We start from the raw sequence: 13689 nt of genomic DNA on the forward strand, positions 1-13689 counted from the left end.
ACTCCACAAGAGGAAATTCTGTGTCTGCATCAAGAAGAGCAAACTCATCTTCTTCACTCAATGCACATTTTGCTCCTATACATGTCAGCTTTTTTTTTTTTTTTTTTTTTTAAAAGCAGTGTATTCACATCCTGGCCGATATGCTTTAAGTGATTCCCCGCACCAAAAAACAAGATGGCTAAAAATGAAATGAAGCAGCTTCTGTATAGAAAAAGTTATATTTACAGTTTTATTCAGCAGAGTTAGAGAGTAAACAATTTTAACACTGTTGTTGAAAAGTGTTTTTACCCAAAGTTGCCAAGACATAATAAGTTATTGAACAGAAATATCAGGCGTAAGGCAATAATCCTGACCAACCCATTAGAGACCACTCTGTCCCCAAAGAGCAGAGCTGATAAAGGCGGTAGAAAATTTAGACTGTTTGACTCAATTTTCAAAAATTAGACAGAGATGATGAAAACAGGGTTCCACTCGAGTCTATCTTTAACATCTGCAGATGAAGGAATTTCTAAAGCACGCAAAATGCAAAGACAATTCCTGTTTCCAAGGGAACATTCAGTGCTTTGAATCCAAGAATGCTATGTCCATACACAGTGGTCAGTACATGACTATGGCAACACACAGATGGTAAAAGATTAAAAATAGGATTAGAATTTTTTCCATTCCATGTCATCAGGAGGATTTACTTCTACCTTCCTTTTACCAACATCAGACCAGTTGGTACTCAGAACTGTGCCTCCAGACTCCATCTGCAATATGAGAGAAAGGTTGTTTAGCTTGCTAGAGGAATTCTAGTAATAAAAAAGACACATTTCTTACAGCAGATTAACAAATTCTAAAGAAAGGCGAAGAATGTAGCTTCATGTAGAAGCAAGTTACACAGGAATTCTGTGTATATATAGAATAAAATGTGACAAAGCCATCAGTCCGTAATCTTCAGGCCAACAATACTTTTATCGGTACTGGACACAATGAGATGTTACTACATTAACAAGAAGCTTTTAAAAGGTCAGTCAGGTTCTTGCATATGAGGGCTACAAATAAAAGGAACCAGATATAAACAATTAAAAGGAATTTGATCCTTTCACTCATGGTAACTATTCAAGCTCTAGATGAGCCAAAAACATGTATCTCCTTTGATGACACTGATTTAAACAGAGACCAGTGACAAAGCACAAGCTTCACTGAGACACAAACTTGGTCTTAGTCACATTCACCAGAGCTTTCAGAGACTTGTTATACCAATTATCTCCAACAGAACCACTGCCATTCGTTATAGGCCTGAGGTTTTGGTAGATAGAGGCTTCCCAGTTCACACAAAGCTTAGTAAATTGTGTCAGTGTGCAGAAGTTACACATTTCTTCAGAGAAGAGAGTGAAGACTTACAAATGATTTGTTCATGGCACGTTTCACTTCATCTGTACCATCTGAATAAATCTGCTGAAAGAGTTTGTTTAAAGCAGCATCTCCTTCTAACTTCTCATTCTTCTCCTCTTCTTTGATTTCAACTACCAGTTTGTCCCAGTTCCTTGTATAGTGAGAGGATGATGGATACAAGTGCTGGGTATCTGAAAACAGAAGTGAGTTAATGAAACATTTTCTCACGCCTTTTAGAGCAGCAGAGAACATATAGACACATATGTATCTGATGAATCAGAGATGATAATGGAACACGAATCGGAAAACGCAATTGGATTCCTCCTCATTGATATAAGCATTGCAGTAACAAAAATAACGGAAACTAAGAAACGTTAGAGACTAAAAAGTAAACTTTTGCAGCTGATGAATTAAGTAAGCAGTAACATAATTTAGCTATCCAACAAAAAAAAAAAAAGTAGGACAACAGCAACACAAATAATTAAAGTCAAAATGAGGCTGAAGATATTGGCTGACAATAAGAAAAATAAAAAAGCCAGCAGTGTAGAGCCATAGGAAAATTTGAGCTAACTTTAAAAAACTATATGAAATCAATAAATCAGGAAATTCAAACTCTCTCAAAGACAGATTGTTAATTTGTCTTGAAAAAACTGTGAGAGTATTACTTTTCAAGAGAGACTGAATACTTAGTAATAATTATTTAAGGAACAACAGAGGCATGACAATGCATAGAACTGCAAAACACTGAGCAAAACAGATAGCCAAACAGAAAAACCCAAAAGAATTAATGACAAGCATATATCCTTAACAATCCATCAGACTAATGGAAGTTATGACTAAATTTAATACATACGTTTTAGTAAAGCACTACAGACTTTTTCTGTCAGTTCTTGCCAGTAGAAACAAGACTATTACATTTTTCATTGTATATATGAAGCTGTGATTTTATTAACAATATTTAACACAAAAATATTATTAATAACTGCAAATAACTAAATATACCATTTAATACTTAATAGTTCAGAGAACAAACCTGGTGTAAATTGCTTTAACTTAGGAGAATCTCCTTGTCCCTCCAGCTTCTCCCATCTTACGGCCTCTGGCTTCTTCATTTTTATCTCAACCTAGAAAAAACACAAGACAAAGAACAAATTAATCCAGATGGCAAACAGTTCTGCTGAATGATTTCAAAGTAGCTGGATCTTGCAGCAGTAAGAAAATAAATAAATTTGTTTTTAGAAATACAGCCTCTAATATGAAGCCTGTATTTTAGCAAAACTTACCTACCTTAAAGACATAGTTATATAACTTCAAGAGATGTCAACTAAGCTCTTATACAGCTGCATAGCTCTTGTATCAGAATTTTACCCTTTCGATTAGTACCACTTACTTTCTTTTGCTTACCAGTCACTTGATTCTTTTTGTAAATTTTAGCATGCCAAACATCATGATCAGTCCCAATGTCTCTGTACTGCCAGGCACCAAAGTATTACCTTTCAAGCATCCCTTTCTTGCCAAACAGCTCTAATGATTAAATAGCACTTTTGAAGGACTGCAAAATCCAACTTTATCCAGGTTTACATATCATCCACCAAAAAAATTCATATTTGATGTGTAGTACACAAATCAGAGAAACAGCCTGGGACTATACAGATCTTCGTACTGGAGAAATTTAGAAGCTGTATTCATTTGGTTCAATGAACACACACTTCTATTGAGAAAACTTTCTAGTATTTATTGACAAAACTGGCAATTAAAAATGGATATGGTTGCAATTATCATAGGAAAAACAAAATTAAGTGAGGTATGTCATGCCCTGTTCGGAACTACACATAATCCCTTTAGACAACCACATTGAAATCTTTTCTTGTAATTAACCTTATCCTTTGGTTACAGGGTTACAAAGTTGCAAAACAATGTGTGCAAAACAAGGACTGTCTAACCTCACTCCAAATGACAAATTCACTTAAAATGCCACAAAGTTCATGTGATGATATTAATTAACTGAAATCAGTCCTTGCTAAACTTCAGCAGTTCTTTATTTGTGAACAACTCAGCAGAAGCAAGTTCTTAGTTCTACCTAAAGCCACTGTAACCTGGGGATCCCTGCAGACCCAAGAACAAAGGCATCACTGTAAAAGCCAACCCTAGAGATCCTAGCAGCAAGCTCCTTGCACAGCATCATGTTGATCTGAAATTTGAACTTTATTTAATCCATTCTTCAAATCAGTCAGTGGTAAGCCACAGACTCAGATACCTTTTAAAAATAAAGAAATGAGCTCATTTAAGTCTCAAAGCTTCCATGTTTGCAAACATGCTGCATTTTAAGAATCAGAATATTCAATTATGATTGCTTCCTTTTATTTTTTTGCCCCTGGGGAAGCTACCATTTCCCTAGACAAGTGAATATTTATTTTCCACCACTAACTTGTACTAAATAACAAAAAGGTGAAGACATGAGGCAAGGAATGCCCTTCAAGGCAGGGAAGAGTTTCAGTAAGCTTGTTAAGTCCAATACCCATGTGTATTTGACTTCCCACTCCCTGTGTGTGTTTAATTTCCAGTGTTTTTAGCAACTTTACAAGTCACAAATTAAGCATCAAGGTATCCGTTTTTTAAGTAGTTAAAGTCACAGAACCAAAGATAACAAAATAAAATACTGTATTACTCCAGTTGTTCAATTTACTGTACCTAAAGAAGGCTTGTATTCCACAGTTTAATACTGCAATCTGTAAGGACACAGAGATTTCTGTCAAAACTATGCAGAAGTAGCAATCAAACTGTGCCAATAATTAGTCTTCAGTAAAACTAAAGTCAGTAAAGCTTCCTTCACTGGACTTTTTAAAAAACACTTTGGAAACTACAATCTTGAAGTTCATCTCTGAATGCCTATGCCCAAATCTAATGCTCTGCGATTAGCTTAAGGAAGCTAAAATATTTGTATATTTATATATAAGACAAACAAGTAGTTCCACGAGTGCCAGAACTAGCAGGTTGTGTTTTTTCCAATGGATTTAGATCTCATGAGTCAAACAGTTAATTAGCCACTTATAAAGGCACTAATCAGTTAGAAGTGAAATGTGAGTATTAATTTAGAACAACTTGTCCCTCCCTTGCTTCCTATGTAGCTCTTTCTCAACCTGAGGGAACTGTGTTATCAATTCAGTTGCACATTTACATAGAGGAGGCTTGATTTTATACTCTGCTTATTACTGCATCCCCCCATATGTTTTATTAAAAAAAAAAAAGACAAAATGCTTGATACTTAGACTGCTCAACCCTACACCTCTTCAATTTCTCTTCTGTTTGTTTACTCCTTCGCCATCTCCTCTTACCCTTATGCTTCAGGCTTTCCACCAGTATATCTCAGTATCTCAAACACAGACTACTTCATACACACCAGGAATGACCTCTAATGCAATATAATGCTCAATGTGAGTTACTAAGCATGGACTTTTTTCTTCTCAGAATACAATCCTCCTCAAAGAAACCTTATAAAGACCTTTGGCTATTCAGCAGAGTACTCTGCCCATGCATAAAAAGAAGAAAAAAAAGTAAGATCTTCACTTTTGCTGTTCCACTAATCCTCCTCTCCTTTTTTAATGTGCTGGTTTTTACACTTCCCTCTCTGAACTGTCCCTAAGCCAGTACTACATGACAAACATCCCTAAGGAAAAAGAAACGCTACAAACTAATTCCCAGTGTAAGATTCAGATTTCTTAAATCTAAACCATTTCAACCCTGCCAAGCTGGAAGTACAGACAGCTGAAAAACTGAGACAGGAGCTATTTATGACATGATTAAACCTCTACCCCATCTACTCCATCCACTTCAGTTGAAGTTACTCATTGGGCAAAGTGGTAGGCAGAAACAAAACTAGGGAAATCATTAGCTGTATACCATTATACAACCACACTTTTCAAAAATATAAAGCTATAAAATTCTGCTTGTGAAAGGCCCGGATTTCTTCGACTTGAGAGCTTTATTTGATCTATGGAGAACCAACTTTGTGAGTCCCAATTACGTGCACAAACGGCAATAAATGCATTTTAATGAACATTTTAAAGTGGATACTGACAGCTATCAAACAGACAAGTAACAGATCAGTACAGACATTTGTGTCATAACACACAAGTACTGTTAGCTTTCTCCTCTCCTGTGAAAAAAATTCAGTACTCAGGCAAGAGAAATACATCAACACTTTGCCAACTACTTTGATTCAACATTTATATTTCATAAAACGCATGCCTCTGTGCCTCATGCCAACTTTAGAATAAAAGACAGGAAACATTAATTGCAAATTAAAAGCTCTGCATGCCACTTAAGGACAAGCCTAATTCCTCAGCTTCTCCTTGTAGCTCATGCTGTGCAGCCACCTGAATATCTCGGTAGCCCTACACTAGGAATTGCTCCACTATGCTAGTGCCCTTCTTGCACTGGGAAGCCCAAAACTGGACACAGATGACGTATAAAAAGTTCCCACTCAGAAATAATCCACTTTCTATTGTAATTTTTAAGTTCCTGGTATTTTGGGCTCAAAATGAGCAAAGCAAAAAGGAAAAGAAACACGGAATTTTGACAGACTAATTAATGCACTGCTTGTTTGAAATACTGTCTTGAAAAACCTATCCCTCTGAAAAGGGGGTCGAATAGAGGATTTATCGTTTAGAAGAAACCCCATCCACAGTGAAATAATATAGAGGAATTTCTACCCGTAGACTCTTCTAGTCGTAAAAGTAATTGATTTTTAAAAACCTATCAGAGATTTAAACAGGTTTGTTTGCAGCTTGATCCAAGTGCTAGCTATCACAAAAAGATGCCACAGAGTTACTCTCAGAAGCAAGTCTAGTTCCTTTGTAGTGTAAGAATACAAAACCCCCTTAAGAGAACTGGCATAAAAGAGCATTTAATCTAGTTTTAAGAAAGAATTTCTCTGTTTAGCTACAGATAAACACAACGTTAGTTAGCTAACATTAATTTTCTAGGTAGAAGCTTACTGTTAAAAAGCCCAAACTTCTGATGAACAAAATTTCACTTTAATTTATGTTCTGGGACAGACGTTGCAAGTTTAAGTGAGAAACATTAAAAAGGAAAGAATTTTTATCTTCCTCCCTAAAAGAAGATTCTGGTGTACACTGACAAGTTACATAATTTTTTTCCCCCTAATTTCTACTGTGTTTCATATTTTACAGTCCATGCTAAGGGCAAGTTCAGTTTCCACTGACAAATTTGTGTCAAGCTCTGCTCAGATTGACGAAGGAAATCAGAACTGGCAAAGCAGTAGTTCAGCCACTCATTTTAAGATGTATCAAAAAACACCCTTTTAAATTCTGATGTCTTGCTATATTAAACACACAAAAATGAGAATTCAGGGTTTCCAATCAAATACTTAGTCATTTACTGAATTACTGACTGCTTTGTCCCAGTTGTAAACTTTAAAGTGTTTAGAGTTGTCATTTTTAAATCACCCCATGTATTTTCTTCCCTAAATTTAAGGGCAGGACAAATTAGCACTGTCTTCTAAAAATGTATGACCTATTTAAACCTACTTCTAAGATCATATGCACATACATTTTGGTATCCTAGTTCTTCAAGGACCTTTTATACATTACTTATATTCTGAATTCCAAGATCTTTGGTCCATAATTTTAAACTAAATACACTGGGATGAAAGTAACTCTACAGTATTATCAGAAATATATTATAGTGAACATATTTATTCTGTAGAGAATATATTGCAACAGAAGGGATTTAGTGCGCACTGTTCAGATTCTTTGCCAGCTATGTACTATGGACAACAGAGTGCAAAAAGGTCAAAGTTTCCACCTCACTAATACTACATAGCAACCACTTGTTAAAATTTTGAATTTTAGAGAAGGAGCTAGCAACACAGATGATTTAGGTATCCTAAAGCTCTTTGTAATCACATCCTCAATGTAGTTCTTAAATCCAACTTAAGACAGAGAAAAACCCTTATGCATAGTTTTCATTTTTGTATTTATATAAAGCATGGGCACTGACTTATATATTTGTTTAAAATATAGTTCTCAGAGTATTAACAAGTTTAAATCTGCCCCACACCCATCTGCATTCAAAAAGAAGAAAATAAAATCTAACTTATTTTGAGACAAGGAAATATTGTGCCAATCATTGCAAAGATTTCTTTATGGTCTAGCCAGGAAATTGTTCCAACTAGCCCTAAGAGATGCAAGAAATTTCAGAAAAGTATCCAACTCATATCTTAAATATCGGTTTATAATTTACAGAAAACGCTCAAGAATATATATGGGAGATATGAATCTGCATGAAAGCCTCACAGAGAAAAACAAGTACATGAGAACAGAGAGGTCTGCATTCAAGTGTCTCCAAGCGATTTAAGGAAAATACCCAAAACAAAAAAGTATCTTTTAAAGGATCAGACTGCAAGGGAAAGAACCAGCTTCAGTTAAAATAAATCTGTTCCTCTGTTTATCTATTTGCGCACATTTGCCTCTGAATAGAGACTCTGAGGACGGTCCAAGAGTGTGTGAAACAGCTTCACTCTTTGCCTTTTCCTTTACATTTAGTAACAGGCATTGGTGTGCTTTTCCAGTAAGCTACACAGAGTATTTCAGAGTTTGCAAGGCAAAATGTTCATTTGAGGAAAAGAAACATTCCACTGATGCACACTACCATATTCTAGGCATGAAGCTGCCGAGAGTGTGCTTCTACCTCAGACATCTCTATTAAGTAACAAATGTCAACAGTAAAAAGAGGCTGAGGATTTCTAACACCTCGCCTGTTTGCAGCACAACTTTGATCTCTAATTAAAGGATAGTTCTGCGGTAAAGAAACCACTTTTTACCACTTTCTCAAATGTCTCTAAATAGCTACAAGTCACCATTTGCAAAAAGCTCAAACCACTAAAAAGTAAAAACCCTCAGTAATCGTCCTCAGACTATCTGTAGATGCAAGAGCAGAGAGGAAGATAAAGAGAAAGCACTAGCTCAAGTTTCCTTCAAGTTCATAAGGACCTGTGCTAAAAGCACAGCCTCATTCTCCTCCTCTAGGTCTACAGGGAAGAAAACGCTGAGCATCACCTAGGACACAAAAGAAGACCTAGAGAAACTGCTCACGTTACAAAGTTTCCAACAGAACATGGAAGAATATTCCCCTGGAATTGCAAATACACTGATTGATAGACTGAACAGAAGAGAGAAAAGAAAGCATGGCTGACTGTGCACAAAGAACTGTTTGAGAATATTAGAAATCCTTACACCATTTGTGTACTTCTACTTTCCTGCTGTATTTTCTGGACAGAGACAGATCAGCTAGTTTTGTCTTAAACATATTTGGTCACTCATTTTCAGTTTTGATGCCTTTTTCCTTCTAGGAAGGGAGCACAGCGGTACCATGCACACCAAGCTACAGGATAACTGCACACAGGCCATTTCCAAAGAACAAACTTGCTCCAGCCTTTACATTCTGGCTCCCTCTTCTGGAAATAACTGAAAAAACAAGTAGCACCAGTAATGAGTACATTCCTCCTGTTACATGATGAATAAAACCTGCAGTTGTCAGTGTTGCACACTTTTTCCCCCCATTTCACCTGACACCTGAGCACAATTGAGGATGACCAGCACAATACACAAAATCCTATCTATTGCATACAAAGTCATGCTACATACAAAGATCAGATCAGCTTCCATTTGTAAGACACACATCTCAAGTTTATACAGTGTTTTTGGTGCTGCTGTTACTTTTCGCTTCATCAGATGACTACTACGGTAATGTTCCTCTAAGGAGTCAAGACACCTTTGACAGATGGGGAGCATAACCAATAACGTCAATTGATCTAGTTGTGAACCATCAACTAGCTATTCATGTACAAGAAAAAATGGCTGGCAACAGAGATTAAACACACATCATTCTCTTATGCAGAATGGCTATGCATGTATAGCAATTCCCTCAAGACAAGGACTCAATACAGTTGTATTCAGCAGCTTCTCACATGAACACTAAGTTGAGGCCTCAGATCATTAGAATTATATGCTGAACAAGAATGGGTAAATCTAAGTAACTCATGACTGAATGTGAACAGGAATAATAATCAAAGCTGAATTTGCAAATAGTGATAGCTATTAAATAGCAAATAAACTTTTTAATTAGGTTAAAAAATGTCTCCAAGCACAGCAGTAACACATACAGCCACTATTAAAGGCAGGCTGTAAAACTGCTGACAATTACAGAATATACAACATTAGGATGTATAATGAAAGAGATTAAGATTTTATCTCAAAACTGGACTTCACCTATGCATTATGATGTTCTTGAGTTGGCGTCAAGTGTTTTTACCTCTTCTAGTTCACAGCTTGAAGTCAAGTCTGCAGATTATGAACACTAATTTACTTCTGCTCATACAGAAACCTTTCAAACACCTCCAAACATCTATGCTGCATCTCTACCATTCACTAGTTCTGTTCTTTTCTAGATACTGTGTATTTCAGAACTAGACACAGCATGAATTTATTGAAAGGCATAATTTCTATTTCACTGCTGGAAAAGAAACAATTCCTAAGGAACCAATTGCATTTTTCACCACTGTTAACATTCCCTGAAAGAACCAATTCCAGAGTCTGTAAGTCCTGTCTGCTCTTTGCAGTTATTTTATAATTTGTAATCCTGCAAATACAATTAAGGCTATTTTCTCCTCCTGATTTTGCATCCTTACCTTTATTCCTTCGCATTTGTCAAGTGATACTGAATTTCAAGCAGTACTGAGAAATCCCTCTCCAGCTTCTCTTAGTTACCAAAACACACAGGATTGTTCTATTATATGCCAGTTTTGTTCTTTCATTCTCTATTCATTACATTAATTAGCTTTATGAAGTTCAAGGGAAACCCAAACTATCCACCATATAACCTGCCCATATATTCCACTCTGTTCCCTCATATAATTGGAAAATACAGACCAGACTCCTGATGCTAATGGCAAAGTGGCTCACACATTCAAATCAGCAATACAAAATAAAGCAGTGCGAACACATGCAGTTATTCTTATCTGAAATTATTAATCCATGAGAACAAATCTGTTCCTATCCCATGAAAACACAATTACCTTACAAGTGTGTAGTAAAAACTTCATATAATTGGGAAGCTAATGAGACTTCATCTTTCTTTCCAAGTCCTTACAAAAGGACTTCACGTAAATAGTACAAAATAATCTGTAAAGGGTTTGAGAAGTTCTAAGCAATACAATAGTTTATTCAAAGTAGTAACTGTGTATGTTCCATACCACTCATAGAATAAAGCACATACACAAAACTGTTGAAAAGAAATCTGAATTTCTAGTATTCAAACACTAAAGCCACACCATTCCTTTAAAGCACTTAATGTTTTTCAAAGTAAAATATTCTAAGCCTTCAAAGAAATCTTTGCATGCTTAACATAGATCTGCTTTTAATTTTTTTTTTTCCTTCAGTCAGACTCCATCTGCTGGTCAGAACCGGAATTAGCTGAGGCGTCATTTAAATTGCATTCCTTCACTATGCCTTCACAGATGTCCTTATACTACTGTTCTCTGCAAGAACATGCTGAAGCACTGACTTCTGCTGTTAGAACACCTCCCATGTTCTCTCTTATATCATTGTCTCTCAAAAATATTCTCTCACAATTATACAGGAACAGTAACACTTGGAAACAAACACTAAATATTTATGTTTCAGACACTGCCTGAACATAACTAAAGCTGTCACACCACTTTAGGAAGCACAACCTAAATCAGGTTCTAGAGATTAACCCAGGCTAGAGATGGAAGCATAGGAAGGCAAAGCCAAGTTCATTTCAACAGTGCTCAGTAGCATGCAGATGCTTCATAAAAATAATGGTAAACTTCAAGACAAATGAAAAGCAAAACATAAGCTAGATAGGAACACAAAGCAAACAGGGCCTCACAGTTACTCCTCTTGACAAGGTCCATGCCCATTCCACTCAAATTTATAGAAATAGTAATGGACTAGCAGATTTTCCACATACTTTGACCACTCTGTTTATCCCCCACAGTGTAAGAGTGGGCATGACTCAATCACATAACCTGTCCAGCTTCCCCTGCGTGAGGAGTGGAAAACCAAGACCAACTCTCTATGGCAACCCTCTCATGTCATCTTGAAGTCTCTCTTCCCTGAAATGATACAATAACTATTATAAGTACCTTTCTGAGAAGGGAACAGATAAAATGGAACATGAGAGCACAAAGGAATTTCCAAAAGCTCTGCAGAACCACTGCTGAAATACAAGGAAAGAATCAACAATAAATTCCTGCTTCAGAGACTCGGGCTTGGCTCTATGGACAAAGCATATGTCTGTCTATGCATTATACCAACAATACATACTATGCCAGACCATAGTCAGTTTCTTACTTTTCTATACCTGTAACATAGAAGAAACAAAATGCTGAGACAAAAGCATTCTCTCGCGCACCATGCAACTTTGAAGTGCCTCCAAGCAAATAAAATTTCCAGGAACAGCGTGGAATACACCCTCTTGAAAAGCCAAGAACAAATCAATCATACAGCTAACCTTTACCCCTTCATGACCTTTTCTTGCTGGTAAAGAATTATTTCAACAGTGAAATCCTCAAAAAGTCACTTTTATTTCTTGGGAACACAAAGATAACAGTGCTTCTTAAGGCAATAACAGCTCCTAAAAGTTTATCAGAAAGGTGTCCATACCTAATACCTGAATGGTAAGAGTGAAGACCAGTGTCTTCTTTCTACAGCAACAAGTAAAAGCATCCTCAACATAACTATTGTTTGCACTTCAGTAAGCACCATCATTTTACTATTTCTGATATTTGCACAAGTTTAGAAAGCCTCCCGCTGGCTACAAGGCAACTTGAAGAAAGAAACAGCAATTCTCTGTGAAAAACAAGGTATCATGACTGTTGCAGAGAGACAAGACAATAAAGCAGAAAAGTTTTCAACATCAGGAACAGTCAAAGAAATAATTTACACTTTAAGAAGCTTACCTTTGTTGAAAGCACTTTAAATGTACTTTGCTCTGGCACTATAGAATGAAGAAGAACAAGCTTTAAGTTGTAGTCTTCACCTGATGGAAGTCTCACTGATGCATTCATCTGTTAACAGTTAAAAACATGTCTCTGGTCATCTTTGAGAGCAGTTTTCCATTTCCAAGTAAAGGATTGTCATTTGGCACCAAGATTAAGTGATTAAATTAATGACCCTTCACTAGGGCACTTAAAGCATCAGGCGTCAGAATTTCAGACGACGCCATTACATTACTGTATTATTGAACAAGGTGTTTCTAAAGTACGCTAGAAAATGAACAGGACATTTCAATTCTTAGCCAGCAAGTACTAAAAAAGACTATTATCTTGTCAACTTGATCTGCATTCTTTGAGGAAAGAATTATATGGCAAATGAAGTATCAACATTAACAATGGAATGTGAAAACAATTTGCAACTTCCCTACTAATACACAGAAACTATGTGGCATGTGCTCACACAATTTTAACAATCTAAAGCAGAGAGTAACAACTAAGTACTTCTGGTAGTTTGCACAATAGTAACTTAGTTGAGAAGAACCACCTAACTCTCCAATATTCTCAGCTAACTTAAACGTGAACATCATCAGTACGGCATATGGTATTACACTAGATTACTGCACTTCTTTGAAATATGTATTTTGCTGCCATGAACAATTTTAGTAATACCAAAACCAAGAAAAATCCACGCACCAATATTCATTCTTTTTCTATAATTGTCTGAAAGCATGATATTCATACCTTTTTTAATACTTTGCCTCTGTCTATTCCTACTCCAGATGGATGCATGCTCAAACATTTAAAGTCCAGATCACTTCCTCCCCACCCCTCCAAATACCCAGTTAGCTGGAAACCAGCCATTCCCTTTGCAGCATGCACAGCACACTACCACTTGTATATAAATCCTATGGACACTGCTGTGGTAATAGATCCCAGTTCACTTGATTTGGCGTAAATACATATACAGAATTAACCGTACAGAAAAAAAAGCTCAGACAGAAGAGCACCTGTACCATTTTTTTCATGCTATCGCAGCAGATATGTTCACTGTTTTAATTACTAAATCTTAGGGAATCTAGGGATCCGTATCAATAACCAACACAAATCACCTCTTTCTCTGAGAACTGCACACTGACATCATCCTTTTGTGCATTCTTGATCATTATAGTCACAATTACTTGAGATTCTGTTTGGTACCAGTCATATCTGGAAAACAAAAAAAAAGAAAAACAGAAGACACACAAAATTAGATTTCTTCCCCCTCCTCTAGA

General features: G+C 36.3%; 1 protein-coding gene across 1 annotated transcript in view; it reads right to left on the reverse strand.

The window, feature by feature from the left end:
* Window positions 1-211: 211 nt before the first annotated feature.
* Window positions 212-13689, reverse strand: part of SUGT1 (SGT1, suppressor of G2 allele of SKP1 (S. cerevisiae)) — a 16689-nt gene continuing 3211 nt past the window's right edge. The window contains exons 4-8 of the mRNA XM_010083244.1: window positions 13528-13624; window positions 12383-12490; window positions 2411-2501; window positions 1387-1568; window positions 212-749 (exon numbers count right to left, since the gene is read on the reverse strand). Coding sequence (XP_010081546.1) covers window positions 648-749; window positions 1387-1568; window positions 2411-2501; window positions 12383-12490; window positions 13528-13581 — 537 coding nt within the window. The 5' untranslated portion in view covers window positions 13582-13624 and the 3' untranslated portion in view covers window positions 212-647. The remainder of the gene's footprint in view (window positions 750-1386; window positions 1569-2410; window positions 2502-12382; window positions 12491-13527; window positions 13625-13689) is intronic.

Source organism: Pterocles gutturalis, unplaced genomic scaffold, assembly GCF_000699245.1.
Source record: "Pterocles gutturalis isolate BGI_N339 unplaced genomic scaffold, ASM69924v1 scaffold27365, whole genome shotgun sequence".
Classification (NCBI taxonomy): Eukaryota; Metazoa; Chordata; class Aves; order Pterocliformes; family Pteroclidae; genus Pterocles; species Pterocles gutturalis.